Here is a 25,944-nt window from a genome sequence, read left to right as displayed (position 1 = left end):
AAAGTTCTTTTTATGTGTGTTAGAATTGTGTGTCTTATATGACTTCCGGTATTTTTGCCTGAATTAATGATATTAAAAAATCAAAGGATAGAATATAAAGGACTCTAATATTCTGTTGCGTGCTAAGTTGCTTCAGTAGTGTCTGACTGCGGCCCTGTGAACTGTAGCCCACCAGGCTCCTCTGTCCATGGGCTTCTCTAGGCAAGAATACTGGAGTGGGTTGCCATTTTCTTCTCCAGGGGAGCTTCCCAACCCAGGGATTGAACCCAGGTCTCCCGCATTGCAGGCAGATTCTTTACCAGCTGAGCCACAAGGGAAGCCCAATAGAGATGAAAGATACTTTAAAAGATTACCCAGAATCCAGCTTTCAGCCTACCCTTAAGTAAAAACCTTGTTATCTTCATGAAAACTTGGCCATTGGCTTTCTTTAATATAGATATAGCTGACCATAGTGAAGAGGAACACTATGAATAAAAAGTATTTGCATTTTTTAATGTATCTATTTTTAAGTCTCTTATCCTTTAAAAACTGTCTCCTCCATAACCCTTTTTATGTTGGAAATTTTGTGACTAGATTTTTGTTTTATTTAACACAAATGAGACTAAATTTCCAGAGAGGGTGGATTATGCCTCAGTGAATTTTAAATAATGGATATAAGAAATTTGAATAATAAGACCTAATGTTTTATATTTGTTACTTCTGGAATATTTGAACATTAAGATATTTTAAGTAAATTATTTTTATAAAAATGGTTTGGAGCATTGAATATGTTTACTTTTCATAGGTCATTAGTAGACACACACACGTGTGTGTAACCTGTATCAGTTGAAACAAAAAAGAATGTATTATTAGTCTTTAAGAACTTGAACTCTTGAACATAAGGCTCTTAAAGTGTTGAGTTGGCAAAAAAGTTTGTTTGGGTTTTTCTGTAATATCTTACAAACCCAAATGAACTTTTTGGCCAACCCAATGCTAATGAATAATGAAGCTCATTGAAAAGTAAGCCTTTGTAAGTTACTTTGAATTTTTTATGGTTTTATTTCTCAAGTCTTTTTCATTTATGATAGAGAGTAAATGTTCTCAAATGTTGCATGAAAACTCTGTTAATATATGTTATTTCTTAACTTCTCTTTGGTAGCCACAGATTTATAAGGTTACTGAATCATTGTCACTTATACCTCAGTTAATTGCTTGCTTGAATTACCACCACCTTGTCATATTGATTATTAGTAATTATTAATGACTCAATCCTGTTAAGTACAGACTTTCTGTCTGGCACATGTAGTATCTTTAGCTAGTACTTGAAAATGTGCTTGAGTTCCACTAACATATACATTGCTACTTTTACTCAAAATCTTCACATGTGAATACTGACAAAGTTCTTCATGATACTAATGTTAACTCTGTAGTTAAATTATAAAGGAAAGCAGTTTACAATAATGTTGTACATTACTATTTTACAAAGGACTTTGATTTTTTTCAGAGTGCTTTGACTTTTAATAGCAGCCCCATAAAATAAGCAAAGCAGGCTTTTTATAAGCCTCATTTGACAGATAGGAAAAGTGGGACTCAATCAAATAACTTGCCCCAAGTTCACACAGAAAGTAAGAGTCAAATTTTGATCTTAGGCCTTGTATCTTCAACTGCCTTTATACTATATTGCATCCTTCTCTGTATATTTAAGCATCTTTCTTAAGCATTCCATTGCTGAGAACAGTAATGTGGCAATCAGAAATCTAAGACCAAATTACACAACTTAAAAAAAAAAAAACTCACCTGTGTATCTACTGCTGTTCCAAGACCTGTGATAGTTAAAAATATAATTTATATTCCTCATTTCTTTTCAGTAATATCTGTCTGAAAAAATGTACATTGCTGCCTGTCAGAAGGTGTGACATCTTTTAACAGTTTCTACTTTACTTTTTCTGCTGGCACATGTAGTATCTTTAGCCAGTAATTGAGAATGTGCTTGAGTTCCACTGACATATATTTTACTAGTTTTACTCAAAATCTAGGAAAACTGGGTTCCATATTCATACGGATAGTAATACATATTAGAAGAAAAAGACTTTTAAAAAGAATAATATATTTTATGACACACTAAAATTTTAATTGCAGCAGAAAGAGTTGAGTCAGTGTTATCTTTATCAATAAAATGGGTTTTATTTTTATCCAGAACTGTTCTGTTAATTCAGATTTGTTGTTTTTAACTTTGCAGCAGTTAGAAGAAAAGAGTGAGGATCAAGAAGACAAAGAATGTTTGAAACAAGCAATAACAGCTTTGCTTAATGTTCAGAGTGGTATGGAAAAAATATGTTCTAAAAGTCTTGCAAAACGAAGACTTAGGTGAATATTTTCACTTTTTTTTAAAATAATCCTCCTTTTCACCCTCAATACTGTGGTATAAATTCAGGGATCCCTGGTCCCTCCTCAAGTAAACAATGAAGAAAATACTTTTAGTGACAAGCTTGGTCTTTCAGAGGAAGTGACATCAAAGCCAAGAGAATTTGTTATTGTTTGAAAAACCTTTCATATTTGTGCATTTTCCTTGCATACTCCCAGACAAGACCTCCCGAGAGTCAACTGGTAAGCTAAAGGAGAGCTAGAGCAAATGTATTGGGTAGATTTATGTCAACAACATTGTTCTGTCAAAGTAAAATCAGTAGTGGCCTTTATTTTAGGGATTATGTAACTCTAGGCATTAATTCAGATAATACGCTTCCAGTTTCCTAATTATAGTAAGTGCATGGTTTTTAGCTTTAGGTATTGTCTACTTAAGCATTTCTAGATAAAATTTTTTAATCTCTTACTTTTTTTTTCCACTGTATTGGGCTACTTTGTAATACTTGTCATTCTAAATATTTAGTAGCCATGGTAGAAGTAATCATTCTGTAGCTAAATATATAGGGTAGATTTTTGTCAATAGTCAGTTCTTTTTAGAGCACTAAAAAAATGTCTCTAATGTGTTGCTTTAGTTTCCAAAATTGTGCAACTTTGTAACACTAATATATTTGGAGATTCAGTGAAAACCTTCACAGTGCAACTTTTAAAAATATACTTTAGCACTGTCGTTTATATTCATGAATTATAGATTCCCTGTCATCTTTGTACTAACAGTGTTTTTTTCCTTTATCCCAGTGAATCTGCATGTCGGTTTTATAGTCAGCAAATGAAGGGGAAACAACTAGCAATCAAGAAAATGAACGAGATTCAGAAGAATATTGATGGTTGGGAGGGAAAAGACATTGGACAGTGTTGCAATGAGTTTATAATGGAAGGAACTCTTACACGTGTAGGAGCCAAACATGAGAGACATATATTTCTCTTTGATGGCTTAATGATTTGCTGTAAATCAAATCATGGGCAGCCAAGACTACCTGGTGCTAGCAATGCAGAATATCGTCTTAAAGAAAAGTTTTTTATGAGAAAGGTACAAATTAATGACAAAGATGACACCAGTGAGTACAAGCATGCTTTTGAAATAATTTTAAAAGATGAAAATAGTGTTATATTTTCTGCCAAGTCAGCTGAAGAGAAGAACAATTGGATGGCAGCATTGATATCTTTACAGTACCGGAGTACCCTGGAAAGAATGCTTGATGTGACCATGCTGCAGGAAGAAAAGGAGGAGCAGATGAGGCTCCCTAGTGCTGACGTTTATAGATTTGCAGAGCCTGACTCTGAAGAAAATATCATATTTGAAGAAAACGTGCAGCCCAAAGCTGGAATTCCAATTATCAAGGCAGGAACCGTTATTAAACTTATAGAGAGGCTCACATACCACATGTATGCAGGTAAGAAGTACGAACTTGCCTGTCACTTTTATTCTCCTCCTTCAGGCTGATTTTTCTTTGTTGCACAGGTCATTGTGCCTAAAATAGAAAGCAGACTGACAACAAAAGACCTCCGCATTGTCAGAGTTCATTTTCCTTTGACTAAAAAGACTGCCACTTTATAATTCTATGAAATTTTATAATTTTTCTACCACATTTACATATGTTATTTTTAATTTGACAATCAGAGTTATAAATAAAGTTACTGGGCTAAATTTACCCAGTTAGCCAGTGGCAAAAATAAGACTGAAACTAGTGATAAATCAGTCATCATTAGGATCTAAAAATTGTTTTACTCCTTTACGTCTTTTTTTCTCTTTCATTACTGGGATTATAAAATAAGTAAAAATTCTAATATATGTTATGTATCCATTACCAAAACTGTACCAGTAGTACAAATATATACAGCATTGCTTTTTCTTAATTTCCATTCCTAAAATTTATTAAATTTAGCAATCCTGGAGTCTTTTAAATTTTCAGGATTTTTTACAACTGATATTATTTAGAAAACAATGTACCTTATTATGGCAATTTTTAGAGATAAACATAGGGGTTTGGAGGTTTCCTAGAGTGTTGAGACATGTTTGTCTCTAAGTGGGCTGAATCAAATATAATGTTTGGGAGGTAAGGAACAAATGTAATGGTCGATTCTTTAATTTTATTTCTTCTAATAAGGTAACAGATGATACTCCAGTTTTCTTCAGCTTCCCTACCTAGTAGGAATTTTGAGGATTATAAAATACTGTGGAAAGAGCACTAAATTTAGGTTCACACCCTCACTCTATCACAGTTTCTTAAGGTTTCAGAAGTAGTGTAGTTTTCATCTCAAAAATCAACATCACAACAGCTATCTTAGAATATTGTTGGAAAGAATAAATGAAATACTAAGGTGAAAGCTCTTTATAAACTTATTTTCAAAGAATGCTTTTATTACAAAGATATATAAAATCAAACATAACTCTTACAAGTGCTGGTCTTAAAATAGTTGAATGTATAAGTTAACCTCCATCTCCAGACTTTTTGCTTAAATATATTTCTATCTCTAGGATACGTGTGTTTCTGGGGAAATTTCTCCAGCTTTTAAGATTCTTCAAATGGGCTCTTAGTTCTCTCTGGAAACTATTCTGGCACCAGTTCAATTAAACTTTTAAGAATATCCGTTAACTGTAATCCACTGTAATCAAGATGAATGGTATTCAACACTGTTAATCTGTTTAATTTATTAAATACCTGGTCAGAACTACTCATATTGCCTGGAAACTATCAGGGCCACCTTGCAAAAAAGTAAAATTATAATTTTGTTTCCGTGATCTCAAAGCATGTTATAAATATGATCTTTCATTATCTCCACATGTCTGGGATAAATAAGCCCGTGTTTTGTTTTTAGTTTTTATTTGGCCTCTATTTGGTAGTACTTTTGCTAATATTTTCTGTTGTAAAATAATAGTGTTTTTTTTCCCCCCATAGGTAATTTTAAAAGCAGTTTAGGCTCTTTAAGCATATGCCATTTGATAGTAAGCAGGCAGTAACTGAAACATGTTGACTATAACAAAAAAAGACTCTGGGATTTTTACTCTTTTTAGTAAAATTGATTTTATTAATTAATCAATTTTACTATTGATTTTTCACTTAGAAACTTATGTAGTCAGGTATTCATTTTGCTACACAAAAACAAAAAGTGAATCCAAGTATAGAAAATTTAAATAAGCTGCCTAGGATTTTGCATGAAAAATAAATACATTATTCTGTCATCTTTTTTTACATGTGAAACTAATTTTGATGGGTGCAATTTCAGTAGTAAATATGACCCATCTATTTAGCTGATCACCATCAACTTTAAGATCTAGAATACAGCTTAAAAACTATCTTATTCAATTACCAGAAATTTATGTTTGCAAAACAGTTATTTCTTTGGTCCTTCTTAAGGGATTTTTAAGGATATGAAAGTTCAAATTGTTCTTCTTGCCACATTATTCTGATTTTTGTATCTTAGAAGATTCACAGAAATTTTTAGCCTAAACATTCTAAAGTATTCATCATTTTATTTTAAATACCTTTGTTTGGGTTCTTAGACTATTGAGAGTATAATTAATCCTTAGATTTTTATCTGTGTTTGTGAGACAGAAGCTCTACTCTTTTTTCTTCTGTAGAGCAGTACAAGTGTCAGGTGCTAAAGAAGATTTACTAGTGTTTCCTATCAAGTCAAGTGGTATTTGATTTCAAAAATATTTTCAAATTTCAAATTTTTTAATATAATTGTTTTCCTTAAAGCACTACTGTTAGTGATAAAAATATTCTTTACTGCTTGCTTTATTTCACAGAACTACCTTAGATTATTAATAAGTAGTTATAGCACTACAATTAAATATTTCTTTTCTAGAGACCTTTTATTTATTTTTTGAATGAGGATACTTTAAACAAACAAAACTTAACAAGCATAGCTGATAGTTTTTCTTTAGTCTTGGCAGTCTTCTCCTTAATATACACAGCACTTACCAAATCTATAGACATAGTGCATTTGCTATGGTGTTTTATTAGTTACTTTTGATAGTCACCCTCATTTATATTAATCTTTAGCTTTTGAATAGAATAACTTAAGTAATTTTACTTCTAATTAATATGCACTCAGCTTTCTAAATTTATAGAACTTTGCAGAGTTAAGTGTATCCAAATTTAAATTGACAAGATCTTTTTACTTTTTTAAAATGTTAAAGTTTTTAAAAAATTCCTTTCATTAATTTCTTGAGGAATAAAAAGCCAGTGTTGGGTTTAGAGTATTATAGCTAAGTTTTTTTTGACATTTTTCTTTTCTATTTTATTTTGAAGATTAATAGAATATTTTAATTTATGTCATAAATATATTACTAGTGTAACTAAAATCCACAAGCAGCTTTCATGAACTGTGGTTTACCATATATACCAATAAGTATTAATTACTAGCTTGTTTGACTTCTGTAAAGTCTGTGATAAATGTATTACTGGCAACATAGAATGTGTTTTTAATAGACCATGTACGAACTTGTAAAACATTCAAACAGCTACTTTTTTTAAGACCTTTTCCAGCTTAATTGGACTCTGAGTCCTCACACAGTGATAATGGATTAACCATTTGTTTTAAGAACTGTTGGTCTGCTCTATTTAATTTTGGCTCGGTAGTTTGATAGGTATTTTTTATCAGAACATACAGTGTAAGTTGTGGCTTGCACTGAAACAAAAGCTAAAAGTTAGATTGCATATTTTTATTATGCTGTATAGAATTGTAATAAAAGACATTGGCTGTAATACATGAGAAAAATCCAGTAACTAATAAGCACTACTTACAGACATTTTTTAGATTATAGCTTGGTCAGACATTGTCATCAAAAAACAGAAAACTTGTTTAACCTTCCTTAATTCAGACTTCACTGTGGCTTCAGTCAACTTGATCACTCAAGTGTTTATAGTAATTTATAAAACAGAGCTAGAGACCTTAAATGCTCAGTTGTTCACTTTATAGACCCAAACCCAAGGCCTTGAAGGTTATGTGACTTGCCAGAAATCATATCAGTTAATTGCAGGAAAGAGTATGAGAAATCAGGTTTCTTGACTCTTTAAATATAGAGTTTATTTTCTGCCATGTTACACTGACTCATACAAGGTGAATTTTTTTTCATCTTTAGATTATAGTATAATTTTTATTATGTATATTGAACAGTAAAAATAGAATTACTTGCTTGGTTTTAATTACCAGGAATATAAATGGCTCTTCACTTCTGGGCAAACATGGGTCTAATATATAGTCAGAGTACTGTTTTTTCTTATTGAAATAGGTAATAAATTCTAACTATGGATAACTTCTATTTTAATGCATAGATTTTAGTTTATAGTTAGATGTTGGTCATTATAATTTTAGTTTTTAACAAAATCCAATCTATTGGTGTTACTTGCTGTGTAAATTTAGGTGAATTGGAAAGTGCTTAATTGTTGCTCAAAAGATTACAACAGAGTCTTATGTAGAATTTATATATGGTGCTGCAGATCCAGTGTTTCTGGGCATAACAGTAATTTGCTAACTACATCAGAACTTCAGAATTCATCTGAAATGGTGTGGGGGGAAATTGTCTTGTTAGATGTATCATTCTGGATCTGGCAAGGATATGAAGACACCTTTATTTACAGTAAGAAAACACAAAGCAATATGCATAAAAAGGAGGAGATGAAAGTAGGAATTTCAGTTCTATTCCAGAGTTACAGGAAATAATTTAGTATAAATTCATTATTGAGACTTTGAAACAACATGTGTAAAGAAATGTTTGGAGATGGTGCGTCTGGTTTTGATCGTCTTTTTTAGAGAAATGAGATGACTTTGAGGTAGGGGGTCTCTATTAGATCTGACATTATATAAAAAGAACTTTTCATTTTAAAGTGTGGGAAAAAGGGGTTTCCCATGCATGGTGAACTTCGGTTTTAAAGAAAATGGTATTAAAAAAACTTAAGCCAGTTCATATTTTTCTTTAAAATATTTACTGCTATGTTAGGCCCTCTTATAGAAAATTTGCAAAAAAACTGCATTAGATTTCTTTGAAGTTTGTGTTCTCTATAAGCTCCATTTGGGTGTTTTAGCTTTTAAAAAAAACTTTTGAACAATTTTTGATCTATAGGGCAGTGCTGTACTATTTTTAAACTCTGATTTTTTTTTTTTTTTAAGTGTTTGTGCGTCAGCATAGCGTCTGTTTCCTTTTTTAAGGAATTCAAGAGTGATTGTTTATAAATCCTTGTTGAGGAGCTTATTGTTTCTTGTGGCATTTTAAATGGCTATATTAAAGGGAGAATTATCACATGAACAGACATCCTGATTAAGTGTTTCGCTGTGGTGGTTGGGGGAGGGGTGTTTACATAAATAACTCTATGTAACAAATATTTCATAAATGTATTGACCTTGCCAATAAAAATGTATTGACCTTGCCAATAAAAATGTGTTGAAAAAAGGATTAAGTTTTTCACCTCAAATGTAATATGCCGTATTCTGAACATTATAGTAATTATATTCTGATTTCCTAAGATTTTCAAGAAATGTACAATAAAATATTATGAAAGAATAGCTTTAGAGTGAGGGAGACAGGCAGCTAAAGACCAGCAGAGAATAGGAGATATCTTATTTGAAATAACCTGGGCCTAGACAAGGGACACGATAGTAAACCTGGAAGATAATTTGTACATACAGAGAGGTTGGGTAGACAGAGGGAAGGGAAGCAGAGCAGGATAGAAATCTTAGTACAGGGCTTTGAGAGTCAAGTAGAAAAGAGTGTTACCTAAAATGAAGAAAAATCACAGAGGACATTTCTACCATTGCTCATATTGAAATCCAGTAGGATTTATGTTTGAGAAAGAAGTTTGTGGAATTACATTCACTAGCAAGAAACAAAAAGAGGAGAATATCAAAATAGTTGATTTTCATTTTCTCCACAAATATTTGTGCTTACAAATATTTGGTTAAAACCGAATCAGCATAGCATGGCTTTTGTATTTTTAACGCTTTTGCCTTCCATCTGTCTCTGAAACATCACTTTGTAATACAGGGAGATAACTGTTGCTCTGCAACCATCAGAGGCAGTGTAAAACTTAGCTTCTATCAGTGTCTGATAAATGTAAAGCAGGTACTTTGTTTTTCTACAAAATTACATAACCTGTCCTTATTGATGGGTGTTTTTTAAGTATCTAATTATCTTGGGCTTTCATATCATCATTAAGATAAAGGTCTCCAGTGGTTAGTGTAGCATTATATGTGCTACTATCACTGAAACAGGGAAATCAATAGAAATAAAAACAGCATCTGGAATGTGATATTTTGTGTTAAAATTTCAAGTATAGATGTTATGTCCTTCCTTAATATAAGTTTTTCATTCATTAGCAGTTTTCTATGGCTTTCGACTAAAAATAGAGCCAGAATTAATTCAAGCCTGGGAATATATGCAGCCTTTAAGATGTTTTTTGAAAGTATTTAAAGTTTTGCCAGATTTTCTTGGTTTATTTTTAGCTTCTGCTGGCTTTTCCTTTTGGCAAGTCTGCTCTAATTTCTAATCAGGCTAAAAACAACTTAAACCTGAGTCACTTCAGAAGTTAATACACCAGTGATGCTTGTGGGAGTGTTTATTTCACCGCCAGCTCGAAAAACTCCTCTTCTGAGTACAGTGTACAGGAAGGTACAGCTGCTCCTTCCTAAAATCTGGAAGAAGGCTTAACAAGAATTACAGAATCACAATTAGACTGCTAATTTTTCAGTGACTTCAGTGCCTTTAACCAAGCAAGATTAGCAGTTTACAGCTTTATTCTGAACTAATAATTTATGTAAATTTCTATAGTGACTATATAACTCCTGTATTCACGCTTTATAGTTAGATTTCACAGCTTTGGAAACCTTAACAAAATCCTTTAATCCAGGGAGGTTATGTGATATGGGAGAAAAAAGCAATAAATCAGAAAACATGCCATCCAGATTCCAATTCCATTTCTGTCACTCCACTGTGTGACCTTAAAACTCTCAGTTACTTCTCTCCTATGTAGAAAGGGACAAACAGCAGCGACCCTGCTCACTTCACAGAAATGATATGGAATGAATGATGTGAATGCTCTTTGAATTCATTACGTAACAGACATCGGGACTTGATGCGACCCCTTTTGACTGACGTGGCAGTGGGACACACCGTGGCTTTCCCAGCATCTTCGTTAGTTAGTAAAGTACTGAAATGGCCAGAAGCTTTGGTATAAGCTGAAAAGGCTGTTTTAAAATAGTTTACCTTTAAAAATAGCCAACTTTCTTAAAACATACTTTAATTTACTTAGAGCTTGCTTTTTTTCTTTTTCAACTTAAAGGTAGCTTTGATATCCCACAAATTTTTAGCCTGACTTAGGTGGAATTTGAGAAGAAATGGACCTGGATATTGATTTTAGACTTTTAGACTAAACTTTTGTTTTTTAAAAGGGAGAGGTCACCCTTAATTTTGACAGCTCAGGGATATTTGGAGCACTCTGTACTAAGGTCTGGCTCAGTGTCTCTACAGTGGCCACTACTTTGCTTCCTAAACACATGATGTTTTGAGTAGCCTCACCTTACATATAGATTTGCAGAACAGGAAGAAGATTCTTGGAAGGGAGGATTGTGATGAAACCGATATAAATCTCTGTTTTAAAATCTTGTACAGCCTTCTGTTTTAAAATCTTTTCTTCTGGTTGAGACATTAGTCTTTAACGTTTGAGGAACTCTGTAACTGAAGACAAACAATAAAATACCAACAGAGAGGAAATTACTAAAGGATTGTATCTGTTTAAATTACTTTTATCAGTAACCCACTCTAGCCTCAGAAGGTATGAAGCTAAAGGAGAAGAGGGGATTTAAAATGAATATATTTTATTATGTAAATTTTTCTTTAACTTAAAGTATTATAATCTTAAATTCAAGGTTGTCTGATATTTAAATCGGATCATTATCTTGATGACCACATATACCAGTATATTGGAAATAGATTTTTATGATAAATTCATGAATTTTATTTTGGCAGGTGGAAAATCAATATAGTTATTTTACTTTCAGGCTAAATTTAGGGCGATTCTTAATCAGACAAAAGTCAGACTAAATAGAGGTTTTCCACGCAAATAAATTCTGATTCTTGCTATATTCTATGCTAATAAAAGACATAGTATTTCTTATAAAGAACCCATAGTATGTAGCCTAACAAAAATAAATTTAGTTGCTACTCTCAATAAATTTATCATTAAATTAGAGCTTACCATTCCATAGTGATGTGAAATAGGAAAAGGATACTCCCAATAAAAAACGCAAGTTACTGAATTCTCCCCTCCTCCTTTTTAAAGACTCTTAACACCTAAATGTGGACCTTGGTGAAATTTGAGTTACAATGACTGGTGAGTGGTTTTTTCCCCGTGAGGGGAAGTTGTTCCCCAGCCACCAGGTCTCTCGTGCTGGTGACAGCAGCCTTTCTCCACAGGTTGGGAGAATACTGTCTGAGACTAGGATAGGCAGGGCACACTCGGTCAGCTTCCTACTTTACGATGAATGAAAAGCAGGTCCTTTCATGGACGTATGAATGAAAAGTAGGTCCTTTTCGTGGAAGCAGTTGAAGACTTATGCTCTTATGGTGAAACTCTAATTGTGTCTGTTGTGTATGCTCACTCAGTCTTGTCCAACCTTTAGCCACCAGGAAAGCCCCCTCATTGTGTCTATTTGCAGTGCAAGTAATTAAAAGTTGTAAACAGAGCCAAATCAACATATTGTCGTACATTGAATAGTTTTAATAACTTACAGGTGTTTATTTGTAAGCATCTTTTAGCGGTTTTAATTAAGACCTCTAGGAAATAAAACAGTTTAGAAACTGAATTTAACTTAATCAACGACATTATAAGATCTAATCTCCAGTTGAATGCTCTGTTGACATGATTTAAAGAAATCTAGATAACTAATCCTAGATAAATTAGTCTGGATGGCAGGGAAAAGTAATGGGGTATTGCTGTGGCCTCTGTGTTTTTGAGAGAGAAACCACCTGATGATGCTCTGAGATACAGGTAGCATGTAGAAACTTGCTTCTGTGCTTTGCCTTTCTTCCCTTTGCATTCCTGTGGTCAATAATGAGTTTTAATATCAGCTAGTCAGAGTGTGCAGAGGTCAAGAAACAAGTTGATGTAAAATTTTAGTGTCAATGATTTTTCCACTAATTTAGGAAGAAACTAAAGCTAGCAATTGATTACAAAGTCCAAAGCACCCTGTGTGGTCAAAACACTTTGGGACTTTAAGAGCTGACTATTTAATCTCTTTTGGAAATGTAAATAATAATTTTAATCATTCTTCATAAAAGATTTTAATAAGATATTTTTCCTTTTTCTTCATAGATCCCAATTTTGTTCGGACATTTCTTACAACATATAGATCCTTTTGTAAACCTCAAGAACTACTGAGTCTTATAATAGAAAGGTCTGTCATTTTAAAATGTTTAAGTTCTTTGTTCTTTTTTTAATGAGATTGAGCTAAGATATAGAAATATTTTGAATGAGCTTTACATTTTAGTTCAAGAATACTTTAAGAAGAAAATATCTTGGAAGACCATTTGTTTTATATTACTATGTTAGCTTTGATTATTTAAATATAAAAATAGGCATATTTTTTACATGGAAACTCAGTATGTGAAATTTCAAATTTATAGAATTAACCAGGTTTAAGAACTATAAAAATGTAGAATTTAGGCTCTGGAAATTGAATTTTTAATGATCTAAATGTTCTAAATAGAATTTTTTTAATATACCACATGTTGAAGAGAATGGAGTGAACAAGTACTATAATCAAGAGAAGTGTTTCTAACCAAAGGGCACTCAACTTTTCAAAACTTACCATTAAAAAAGTTTATGTTGGCTTATTTAGAGTAATTACACAAGCCCAAAATTAATATCATTCCCTTACCTTTATAATCATACCTATTTTTTAGACATTGCATATATTCTTTATTCCTTATTACATTTCTAGTTAATTTTATTTATCTTGGCAAGTATTCATTTCTTTTTAAAAAATTAGTCTTTACATTATAGATACCTCATATAGATTTGTTTTCACTGTTGTGTATATCCTTAGTAATTTTTACAGTGCTTTCTTAATTGTGCTGACTAGTGAAAAGATTTGTAGTTTTCTGTTGGCATAATTTGATATAATTGATCTTTTCATTAGTTTGTTCTATTTTATGCTAGGTTTGAAATTCCAGAGCCTGAGCCAACAGAAGCTGATCGCATCGCTATAGAGAATGGGGATCAACCCTTGAGTGCAGAACTAAAAAGATTTAGAAAAGAATATATACAGCCTGTGCAGCTGCGGTAAGCATTAAAATAAATAAGTAAATAAGTCTTTGTTGAACTTTTGTTTCAGAATTAAAGTAAATAAGATCTTTCCCAAGCAAGGAGGAAGTAACATGTAAAATGAGTGAAGTAAAGAGAAGTTATCAGAAATTACTGTATAAGTGTTAATTAAAATAGAATTTTGAAGGTGGTAAGCCACTTAAAAGATTAAAGTTGACCCTGGAACACCATGGGGGTTAGGGACACTGACCATCAGCAGAGTGGAAAATCCAGTTTACAGTCAGCCCTCTGAATCCTTGGTTCTACATCCACAGATTGAACCACCTGCCTAGGGTGTAGTACTGTGGTATAGATTTAGTGGGGGGAAAAAAATTATACATGGAGCCGTGCAGTTCAAACCCTGTTATTCAAGGGTCATCTGTATTTAATTTGTTGAGTTACTGTGTTTTCATTTATACCTCTCATTGTGATAAATGTTTATATTTGAGTTCACATATAATTCAATTCTTATTCTGTGTTAATACCATAGAGTATTAAATGTATGTCGGCACTGGGTAGAGCACCACTTCTATGATTTTGAAAGAGATGCAGATCTTTTGCAGCGAATGGAGGAATTTATTGGAACCGTAAGAGGTATGTTTCTTTTTTTTAAGTGCCTTAGTTTTATATCTAATAAAAGTATGGTGACTATCAACTAACATCACTACTCACTGTAGTTTAGAGGTATTTATAATAATGCCAGCATAATCAACTGGAAAAGTTAAAATTTTTTCATCAAATGTTTTTGACCTACAAATTGTTTAATAATGATCCTGTTGATCTAGTGAATTTTCGTTTAGTAAATCAACTTACTGATTATTTTGGAATTGGATAGAAAGAGTCTCAATTTATGCTGTTTTTACACATCTGAAAGTATGTGTACCAGAGGACAATTAGGAACTGTTGTAGTAACACCACAATGGAGGTTGACTGGAAACAGTTAGGTAAATAGTGCATAACATATCAGAGAATCAGCAGCGTATATTGAACTGAGACCGGAGAAACAAGAGTTCTGTTCTGAACACTGCAATTTGTTAGATAAATGGGTGAAATAATTTTGATTCTTTAGACTTCAGTAACACAACGAGCTAAGATTCATGATCTCCAGCTCCCCTTTTATTTCTAAAGATGTCCTCGACAAACTTGTTTCTGTTTCCACTGTACACTTTAAATGAGAATCAAAAAATAAAGGATTAAATAATAGTACTTTCATGCCTAGTGCAAAACAAAGCCACATGAAAAACACACAAAAGGAAGGAACCACTCCTATGGCACTGTTTGGTTTATAAAATGCAGTTTTTTAGATTAACAGCTAATGTTGTATGATCCTATCATTATAAATCTTATTTGTGTAAGATATCTTTTTTGGAGAGGATTATAAAATAATATTTTCAGCTAAAGTTTAGAACAATAGAAGTGAAAACTTTCTGCAAATAAATTACTTTCTCATTTTATTTAAAAAGGATGTGGAAGAATATATACCAAACTATTAATAAATGGTTAGCCACATGAAGAAAAATGAGACTAGGATAGGAAACAGGGAAATGGTAAAGGGGAACTTCATTTTTAAATTTTGGTTGTTTGAACTTTTTATAACAAAGATATATTCAGGTATCATTTATATGATTTTAAACTTTTTTTAAATAAAATATTGAGTAAAATATTTAAACGTTATTTTTCATATAATGTTATTTCAGGTAAAGCAATGAAAAAATGGGTTGAATCCATCACTAAAATAATCCAAAGGAAAAAAATTGCCAGAGACAATGGACCAGGTCATAATATTACATTTCAGAGTTCACCTCCTACGGTTGAGTGGCATATAAGCAGACCTGGGCACATCGAGACTTTTGACCTGCTCACTTTACACCCAATAGAAATTGCTCGACAACTCACTTTACTTGAATCAGACCTATATCGGTATGTAATTTGATGTTCAAGCTGAAAAATCATTTCAAATGAGTTAACTTTCAAAATGAAATCTGATTTCTGGCGTGTAGGATTATTATAAGACATAATGAGATAGTGCACCAAGTGTCTTGTGATAAGGCCTTGTGTATAGAAGACGCCTCTTCTTGTACTCCTTGATTGCCTTTGCTCTAGCTGGGTTTATAGCTTCTCTCTCTATGCAGTTGCCCCTAGTTAGTGAATCTACTAAAGTCATTTGCTAACTTCGTATCCTCGGGCAACTTTGATCTTGTGTGACTTACTCCTCTGCTGCTTAGTTTCCTCAAGAGTAAATGGAGTTAATGATGGCACCTACTCCTAGAGCTGTTGTGCAAGGTTTAGAATAGTCCATATATTTATAGCACTTAGCACACTGCCCCACACAGAGTAAGGGCTCAGTGAGTAGATAGCACCATTGTCATTATGAACTTAAGTCATAGCCATTTAACCTTTTTTAGTTTTTATACATTGATATAGCTGCTAACGGAGAAGGCAATGGCACCCCACTCCAGTACTCTTGCCTGGAAAATCCCATGGACGGAGGAGCCTGGTGGGCTGCAGTCCATGGGGTCGCGAAGAGTCAGGAACGACTGAGCGACTTCACTTTCACTTTTCACTTTCATGCGTTGGAGAAGGAAATGGCAACCCTCTCCAGTGTTCTTGCCTGGAGAATCCCAGGGACGGGGGAGCCTCGTGGGCTGCCATCTATGGGGTCGCTCAGAGTCAGACAACGACTGAAGCGACAGCAGCAGCAGCATAGCTGCTAATCTCAAAAAACATGCCTGTTTCTAGTTTTAAATTTAGACTTTTTAGATTTCAGGCTGTTTATTTTCTTAATAACTAAATGGAAAAGGAAACTAAATGTATAGCTTTCCCACCAAAGATCATCACTATTCCCAAAATCAGTGTTAGAACCTTTTGTTTTTCTTTCCCAAGACTCCTCCTAAGAGAGTTTTTTCCCTTCCTTGGGGCAGGGGGAGATTTATGAATTGCAGCAATTACTATACCCTCAATTATTATATCATTATTTAAAAGAATTATCCCAAACTACTTTCTTACCCTCATTTGTTAGATAATATTTATAAGTGCTGGGAAAGACACTGTGAAGAAACCCCACCCATGCCCAAAGCAAAATACTGCTCTAAAGCAATAAAAAGAGTACACAGGTACATGCATACAAAATTTTTTAAAATCAGTGGAAAAAATGCAGAATTATAATGCTTTTGTTTTACCTTGTTTTCATAAACCTTTTATCTCACTTGATAAAACAGTATACTAGAGGGAAAAGTATCATGCAGAATTATGTCTTGATGATTTTAGAGCTGTACAGCCATCAGAATTAGTTGGAAGTGTGTGGACAAAAGAAGACAAAGAAATTAATTCTCCTAATCTTCTGAAAATGATCCGGCATACCACTAATCTCACTCTGTGGTTTGAGAAGTAAGTCTTATCGATCTTCTTAATTTCGTGTCAGTCAGTTATGTTATAAATTTCACTGCAGTTTTATGTCCGTGTCTCATGTGTTTGTAGTTGTTCCTCTGTTCTGCCTTTCTTTGACAGTTGGTGAATATTTTTCTAAAACAGCATTTTAAGTGTTTTTTTGTTGTTGTTGTTAATGATTGCCTTTTAGGTTTGCCACATGCATCATAACAGAAATTAGTTTCAGATTATACCCGAATTCCAGTGATATATAAAAATGTTACTCCTCTATAGCTCTATTCACTACCCCCCTTTTGTGGTATTGTAACATGTACTATACATATAATTAACGATATAGATCTATCGGTGCATTGTTATAATTGTTGTTTTACTACCACTTGGTATTATTTTCTTAGCCCTTCCCAGCTTTGCTCTCTTATTGGCAATGTATTTCATGTACGTTACATTTCTATGTGTTATAGACCCAACAATATATTACATACATATTATTTTATCCAGTTGTTTTTTAAAATCAGTTTTAAAAAACAATGAGGAAAAAATAGGCATTTACAGCGTTTTTTATAATTAACTAATTACCTTTACCAGTGTTCTTTGTGTGGATTCACACTGCTGTCTGGGGTTACTTGCCTTTGGCTTGAAGAACTTAAGTTAGCACTTCTTATATGGTGGGTCTGTTAGCAACAATTCTCTTAGTTTTTGTTTATATTGAAAAATCTTTACTTTGTCTTCATTTTTGAAAAACAATACCTCTATAAGTTTAATTGTTTATTTCTTCTGCCAGTTCAAACTGACTATTGAGTCGCTCTAGTAAAATTTTTATTTTAATTATCATATTTTTCAAATGCAGAGTTTCCATTTGGTTTCTTCTACAACTCCTCTGTTTTTTAGGACACTCCTATTGATGCACACTGTCATCAGCACCCCCCACCACTTTGCTTTTTAAATCATACTTCCCTTTAGTTCTGTGAATAAACTCAGAATGACGACTTTGAAATCTTTTTTGTTGTTGTTGTTGTTGAATCTGACTTATCAGATCTGTCTTACAGGCAGTTTACCATTCCCTGTTTTTTCTCCCCCATTGAGTCTTGACATTTTAGATGTCAAAGGAGATGGGGCCCCTGTGTTTTTGGCTGTCTAATTGTGTCCCCCCACCCCCCACCTCTGCAGGGTTCTCTGAGGAAGCAGACTCTTGCCTCTCTTACTGAATTGTAAATTTCCTGAATAGATGTTTCTTTACTTGCTGTTTACTCTTAGGGCCATTTCTAGAGACTGCTAAAACTTACATAATTTTCACCAGTGTCCCTGAGGAGTAAGGAAGCATAACTTCTTGTCATGTCAGAAGTCCAGAATCTCAATACAGTTTTTTAATTGGAACTGGAAATAAGAGTTTTATGTACTGGCCATATTTTTTATTATCTTGACCCATGTTTTATAAGGGTGATGTGAAATTTGCATAGATCATATTGGCATTATCAGAACAAGAGACCAGTGACATAGGGAATGACTGGAGCTATAGTGTGGGTAAAGACCAGAAAGCAATTCCTAAAGAGAAATAACTCCTCTGAAAGTTATGACTTCCTTTTATTTATATTATTACTTCTTAGCCTCTAAAAAGTAAAACTTTGGAGTTTGCCCTCTAAGTGTTGCTTCCTGATTTCTTCTTTATCAACTCAAATAACTATACTTCGATTGCAAAGGCTCTTTTCCATCATAATAGTTAAAAGTTATGTCTGTAAAAAGGAAACATAACTCATAAGACCTACAGACAGTTTCCATCTCTGTCCTATTTTTAATAGATTGCTGAGAAGGCAGCCATTTCTTTTTCTTTTCTCTTTTTGTTTTTTTAATTGTGGTAAGATTTTTTTCAATGTATAAATACAATATTGTTATCTGTAGGCATAATGTTGTACAGCATATCTGTAGAACTTCTTTATCTTGTGTAAATAAGTGCTAATCAGCATGAAAATTTATACATTGATAAGCAACTCCCCATTTTCCTGGTTCCCCTGGGAACCATCATTTTATTCTTTGATTCTATAAGGTTTTTTTTTAGATAAATCACATACATAGAATCATGCAATAGTTGTCCTTCTACCACTCACTTATTTCACGTAGCATAATGTCCTCAGTGTTCATTTTTCTATTTCCTTTTTAAGACTGGATAATACTCCATTGTACATCTATTTCTTGTTTTCTTTATTCTTTCATTTGTAGATGGACATTTAGGTTGTTTCCGTATTTGGCTACTGTGAACAGTGTTGGAATGAACATGGGAGTGCTAATATCTCTTTGAGATACTGATTGCAGTAGTTTTGGATAAATACCTAGAAGCAGGATTGCTGATCACGGGAAAGTCCTATTTTTGAATTTTTGTTGTTGTTGAGGATCTGCCATACTGTTTTCTATAGCGACTACATCATTCTGCATTCTCACCGTTAACTTTGTATAAGGGGTCCAGTTTCTGCCTTTTCAGTGGAAGAGGTTCTTGTTCACTTGCCACAGTGGTTTTTGGCCATAGATGTGCATTAGAATTGAAATCACTTCTCAATAAATCACCCCAGACTTACCTGGTTTTTACAAAAGCTCCACAGGTGATCTCATTTTGTATACCTAGTTAATATCAACTAAAATCATTTTTTAAAAGATGTAAATATATTATACTTGTATCATATCTTTTAAAATGTCCAGATAACTAGTTAACCAATAGATGATATATTTATAGACATCTGGCTAATGTTTTAATGCATAAACATTTAATTTGATAATAAGGCAAGTTTATTTTGATAATTTTGCAGTGTTTTTTTTTTTTTTCATAGTGTTAGATCAGCCTCATCAGAGAATAGTGTAATCTGCAACTTTACATTTTTGTTTAATATTGGTTTATATTTATTTTTCCATATGTGTATTTTATTTTTTCTTAGATTGATTTGTTTAATATTACATTATCAAAAACCTCTGGAGAGGGGAATGGCTACTCACTCCAGTATTCTTACCTGGAGAACTCCATGGACAGAGGAGCCCAGCAGGCTGTAATATATAGGGTTGCAAAAAGTCAGACAGGACAGAACAGCCATTGAAAACCAAGTTGAAAATATTATTTTCTTTACCAATAAGTGAGTAGTAGATTAAAAATTCTCTCAAATATTAGAAATAGAGAATAAATGCTCACTGAGGAATTCTTTTTTTGAGCATAGCTTCTTTTTACTTGGATATATATACTTTCCAAGGATTCTTGGCTTTTAAATATAAAGAGCTTTTGTTTTCATTGACTTCTTTATTCTTTCTGATTTTTAAAATTTTATGCTTAATTGTAAAAGTCACTTTTTAACATTATAGTGCTTATCTCAAGAGCTGTTCTTAGAAATGTAGCTAATTATTCCTACATATCAAAAAAATTGAGCATTAATCACTAAAATCTTACGATTAGATGAAGAATAAGAGTCAGAGAATTACAAAATTTGAGAATAAATTTCCCTAGAACACACCCACATCCTGAAGACCAGCATCCATTCAACAAAATGATAGACATTGTGCTCGTACTCACTCCTGTCTGACTCTTTGCGACCCCGTGGACTGTAGCCCACCAGGCTCCTCTGTCCATGGAATTTTCCTAGCAAGAATACTGTAGTGAGTTGCCATTTCCTACTCCAGGGGATCTTCCCCGTTCAGGGATTGAACCTGGGTCTCCCACATCTCCTGTGTTGGGAGGCAGATTCTTTACCTGCTGAGCCACCTAGGAGAACTCCAATGCTGAGAGCAAACACACCAAATATAGTAGGAAAAATGATTGACTGATTTCGTCTGGAAAACAAGAAGAGCAGCATGCCTGACTGAAAGCATTTACTTCTATTCACCTACTATTTACCTGCCACCCTGAATACATACTCTCTATTGTTACACTATAGCTACCCTCCACTCCATTTTATTTGGTAAATTCTTTAAATCATACCTTTGTTGGGAAAACTACAAATATTTTAATTCACTTTTTGTCTTTGATTCCCAGATGTATTGTAGAAACTGAAAACTTAGAAGAAAGAGTAGCTGTGGTGAGTCGAATAATTGAGATTCTACAAGTGTTCCAAGAGCTCAACAACTTCAATGGTGTTCTTGAAGTTGTCAGTGCTATGAACTCATCCCCTGTTTACAGACTAGACCACACGTTTGAGGTAGGTTTGCAAAGGTGTTTTTTTAAATGAACTTCCATTCCCCATTCTAAGGATCAGGATTTTAACAATTATGATCTTTAGAGACACATCTATCTTTTCAGTAACAGCCAAAATGATGTAATTATCTAAATTTTTTATTGAATTGGTGTGCTCTTTTTAAATTAGGCAACCTCATTAAATATATTCACAGGTCCTAGCCTAAGTTAGAAGAAAAAGATTTCAGCATCTGATTTGTAATATAATGTATAATAAAATGCTCAGATAATTGAGGAATGGCAAGATAAACTAGATTTTTCTCACATACACACACTTCTTCTTTAAGATTGTACTAGAGTCTATGAAGACAGTCTTTTTGAAGCAGTGTTATCATTCTTAGAGTCAAACTGATACTGTTGTGTTTGGGCTTTTTTACTGTAAGCCTGGCATTTTGGGGCAAAATCTGTGATTCCTTTTCTAAATTTATATTCCCTAAATATTTTTTTTTCTTGTAGCAAATACCAAGTCGCCAAAAGAAAATTTTAGAAGAAGCTCATGAACTAAGTGAAGATCACTATAAAAAATATTTGGCAAAACTCAGGTCTATTAATCCACCATGTGTGCCTTTCTTTGGTGAGCATTTCTTCTTAAATTTTTATCATGTTTCTAAGACAGTTTTTCATTAAGTGACTGAGTATATACATGTCTAATATACCGGCTGAAAATACTTAACAAATATTTAGCACCTGAATCCCCTTAGAATTTTTCTCTATGAGGACTTTAAGATCAAGCTTAATATGTACATTCTACTTTTTATTTCCATAATGGGCAGCCATTCAGTATTGTATAATGCTTACTTCAGTTTTAATATTCATAGAAGTCTTTTTTATTGACTTTTAATAAACCAGACACTCTGCAGAAGAGGCATGACCATATTTACCCATATTTATAACCATGCTTCTTATATACAGTTTTTTTCACATGGCTAAAAATCATGTGCCTTAGGGCCCACACATTCTTTCTACACATCAAAATTTTACCTGCTCTTTTTCCCTCTCTTCTGCACAAGAGGAAAGAAAGTAGTGCCTTTTCTTTCTGTTAAGACTGAAACCTACCAGCCATCTAAATCTTCTCCCTTCTGATAGGTTTCTCTGTCTTATTCCATCATTTATTTCCTGTATTTTGTATCTTTAGTATCTCTTTCCAGAGAAGGCAGTGGCACCCCACTCCAGTAATCTTGCCTGGAAAATCCCATGGACGGAGGAGCCTGGTAGGCTGCAGTCCGTGGGGTCGCTAAGAGTCAGACACGACTGAGCGACTTCACTTTCACTTTTCACTTTCATGCATTGGAGAAGGAAATGGCAACCCACTCCAGTATTCTTGCCTGGAGAATCCCAGGGACGGGGGAGCCTGGTGGGCTGCCGTCTATGGGGTCGCACAGAGTCGGACACGACTGAAGTGACTTAGCAGCAGCAGTATCTCTTTCACACTGGTTTCTTTTCTGTGCTAGGATGTATGCTCTGGTGATTCTTCCTCTAAATACTTACAAAAATTATGACCTCAATTACGTATGTGGTGTTTAATCTTTTTAGTATACAGTATGTTTTCTTCTAGCCTTTCCCTTATCTCTATTTGTATATTTTCTATATAGTTTTAAGTTATACTACATGTAACATTGTTATGTCCTGGTATTTTTTCAGTTAACATCTTTGTTCAGGCTTTCTAATAACCATTTTTGTATTTGCTTTTAATCTTTGTCCTATATATATTGTATATAGTTGTAATTGTGTGACATGTACACATGGTTTTCTTTTTTCACTTACCATGTCCCAAATGTATGGTGTTTTATTAGTCTTCATAATTACCATTTCTCATGGCTACATGACGTTCTTTAAAGTTGTTATGACAGTTTAACCATTACCCTATGACCTGACGCGTCCGCGTGTGTTGTCTATCTTTTTTGCTTTCCTAAATAATGTCATAATGAATATCTTCATATTTTTGCCTGTTTTATGGATTTGAGAATATTTTCTCGAGCTGTAAAGCCAATCTAGCTAGATAATTTATATCTAGCTGGATATTTCTTGAGCTAGATATTTTTACCAATCTGCCTTTTAGTTTTTATTCTTTGAAATACAGTATTTTTTAAATTCTATAATCTGTTCATTTTCCCCATTATGATTTCTATTGTTTCTAACCTTAGGAAGTTCTTCCAGTTTAGAAATTTAATATTCAGTCATATTTTCTCCTGGCTTTATGACTTGACCTATAAAATTATATTTAACTGTTTAATCAAGTTGAAATCTCTTTTAGATATCATGAAATACTCAAATTTATTTCTCCACCAATTCTTTGTTGACCCTAGTTTATTGAATAAGTTTTCTTTATTCCCATTTACATATTGTGCCCCCTCTTAATTTAATTAATTTTAAAAAAATATTCCCCATTAAATTCTTTTTATATTATTTTAATTTTATTGAAGTAGAGTTGATTTACAGTGTCATGTTAGTTTCAGGTATACAGCAAAGTGATTCATTTATATACATACACATATTCATCCTTTTCTAGATCCTTTTCTCATATAGGTTATCACAGAAGATTAAGTAGAGTTCCCTGTGCTATACAGTAGGTCCTTGTTGCTTATCTATCATATATAGTAATGAGTACATGTTCATCCCAAGCTCCTGATTTATCCCTCCCTCCAGCATTTCGCCTTTGATAACCCATAAGTTTGTTTTCAATATCTGTATGTCTGTTTCTGTTTTGTCAATAAGTTCATTTGTATCTTTTTTAAAATTAGGTTCCACATATGAATGATATCATATGATACCTGTCATTCTCTGTCCAACTTACTTCACTTAGTACAATAATCTCTAAGTCCATCCCATTAACTTCTTATCCTTGTGCCCCAGTCTTAATGACTGGCACTTTATAATCCATGATTCTCATCCAGGGCAGTTTTTGCCCTCCAAGAAACATTTAGCAGTGTCTAGAGACATTTTTTTTTTTTTTCAATATAGACAGGAATATTGCTAACATTCTTCAGTGCACAGGACAGTCCTCCACAACAAAGAAATAACCAGTTTAAAAGGTCAGCAGTACCAAGGATAAGATATCTTGCTTTAGGGAATTCTTTGGCAATCCAGTGGTTAAGACTTGGAGCTCTCACTGCCAGGGCACCAGGGTTCAGTCCCTGGTAGAAGAACTAAGATCTCAGAAGCCAAAGTAGCAGGACCAAAAAACCCCCAAAATTCTGCTTTATATTTAAAATATTGTCATATATGATAAAGTTGGCTTGTCTTTGTTTCTTCAGTATTTTCTTTGCCAATTTTGTCTCTCTATTTTTCCAAATGAACTTGGAAATGAGGGGGTAATTCCCCAAAATACAGCTGGAATGATCTATCAATTAATTTGGAAAGGATGTACATATATGATACTTAGTTTTTTCCTTAGGTATTTTTAATTATGAATGGTATTTATTTTTTAATAGTCAATTTCCCTTAATTCCAGGAATTATTCATTTCAGGAGATTTTCTAAATATGTAATTATATCTAGAATAATAATAATGGCTCTTCCTTTGATCTTATTTGTGTTAAGCCTTATAGCATTAATAACTTCCCAAACAAAGGTTAAATGATAATAAAAATAAGAAGTTCTGTTTTAATCTCCATTTCAACAGGGATAGGTATAATTTTGCTGTTTGCTTGATTCGATGCTGTTTACTGTGTTTAGAAAATTTCTCTTTATAGTTTTCTACTGCATTTTTATTGGCAATATACAACCTGTCTACAAATGTTTCTTGAGTTTTAAGTACTTTTCTATCTGAGAGCAAATGATTTTTCTTGTTTAACAAATTAAAATTACAAGTTTGCTAATACTGAAACTTTCTGTTTACTAACATTAAGCCTTATTTGTTCATAGTGGAGTAATCTGTTAAATATACAAATGAATTCTATGCATTATCATTTTATTAAGGATTTTTGCATCCATCTTTGTAAATGAGATTGCTTTGTGGTTTCTCTTCTTGTACTATATTTATCAGCTTTTGTTATTATGGTTATATTTACTTTGTAACAAAGGTTTAGAAGCTTTCCATATTATTTTATTCCAGGATGTCATAAAATGATCTAGCCTTTAAATTTTGAAATATTCCAACAGAAAAATCATCTGGGCCTAGAATATTTTGTATCATGTAATTCTATAATAACATTTTCATTTCTTCCCTAATTTTCTTTCTGGTTCAGTTTTGTTTTGTGTTTTTGCTACACAGTTGTCTCATTTAGGTATTTTAAAGTACTAGCATTCTATTAAAATGAAACTTTTGAATTTGCTCCTATTTGCAATATATTTTACCATTTCTATTTTTACTGTTTGTTTTACATACTGAGTTTTTCTTCAAAACAAAGCTGAAACATAATTATTCTCCCTGATTTTATAGTTTTATGTCATTCATGACTTTTTATCATTATTAATTTATTCTGTCTTCTGAGGATTTTTCCCCATAAATTATTGATAAAATTGTTGAGTTCATTTAATTTCTCTTCCTGATAAAACAATGAAGTCCATGCATTTACTTTTAAGTGTGGTAACTGGTGCCAGTTCATAAACAAAGGAACCTAAGAAGGACCTTAGGTCTGATGTTCATTTCATTCAACCTGTCTACAAATGTTTCTTGAGTACCTAAGTATCAGGAACTATGTCAGGTGCT

The 25,944-nt window shown here is 33.0% G+C and overlaps 1 protein-coding gene across 3 annotated transcripts in view; it reads left to right on the top strand.

Moving 5' to 3' along the window:
• The window catches only part of SOS1 (SOS Ras/Rac guanine nucleotide exchange factor 1), a 134,815-nt gene that overhangs the window by 88,339 nt on the left and 20,532 nt on the right, over positions 1–25,944 (top strand). For all 3 annotated transcript variants that reach the window (XM_055539866.1, XM_055539865.1, XM_055539864.1), the window contains 9 exons: positions 2,219–2,346; positions 3,139–3,794; positions 12,717–12,798; positions 13,563–13,685; positions 14,197–14,300; positions 15,404–15,626; positions 16,974–17,093; positions 21,097–21,259; positions 21,751–21,868. In XM_055539866.1, the coding sequence (XP_055395841.1) occupies positions 2,219–2,346; positions 3,139–3,794; positions 12,717–12,798; positions 13,563–13,685; positions 14,197–14,300; positions 15,404–15,626; positions 16,974–17,093; positions 21,097–21,259; positions 21,751–21,868 (1,717 nt within the window). The remainder of the gene's footprint in view (positions 1–2,218; positions 2,347–3,138; positions 3,795–12,716; positions 12,799–13,562; positions 13,686–14,196; positions 14,301–15,403; positions 15,627–16,973; positions 17,094–21,096; positions 21,260–21,750; positions 21,869–25,944) is intronic.

The sequence above is a fragment of the Bubalus kerabau genome, chromosome 11, assembly GCF_029407905.1.
Source record: "Bubalus kerabau isolate K-KA32 ecotype Philippines breed swamp buffalo chromosome 11, PCC_UOA_SB_1v2, whole genome shotgun sequence".
NCBI lineage: Eukaryota > Metazoa > Chordata > Mammalia > Artiodactyla > Bovidae > Bubalus > Bubalus kerabau.
This window is presented reverse-complemented; position numbering and strand designations above follow the sequence as displayed.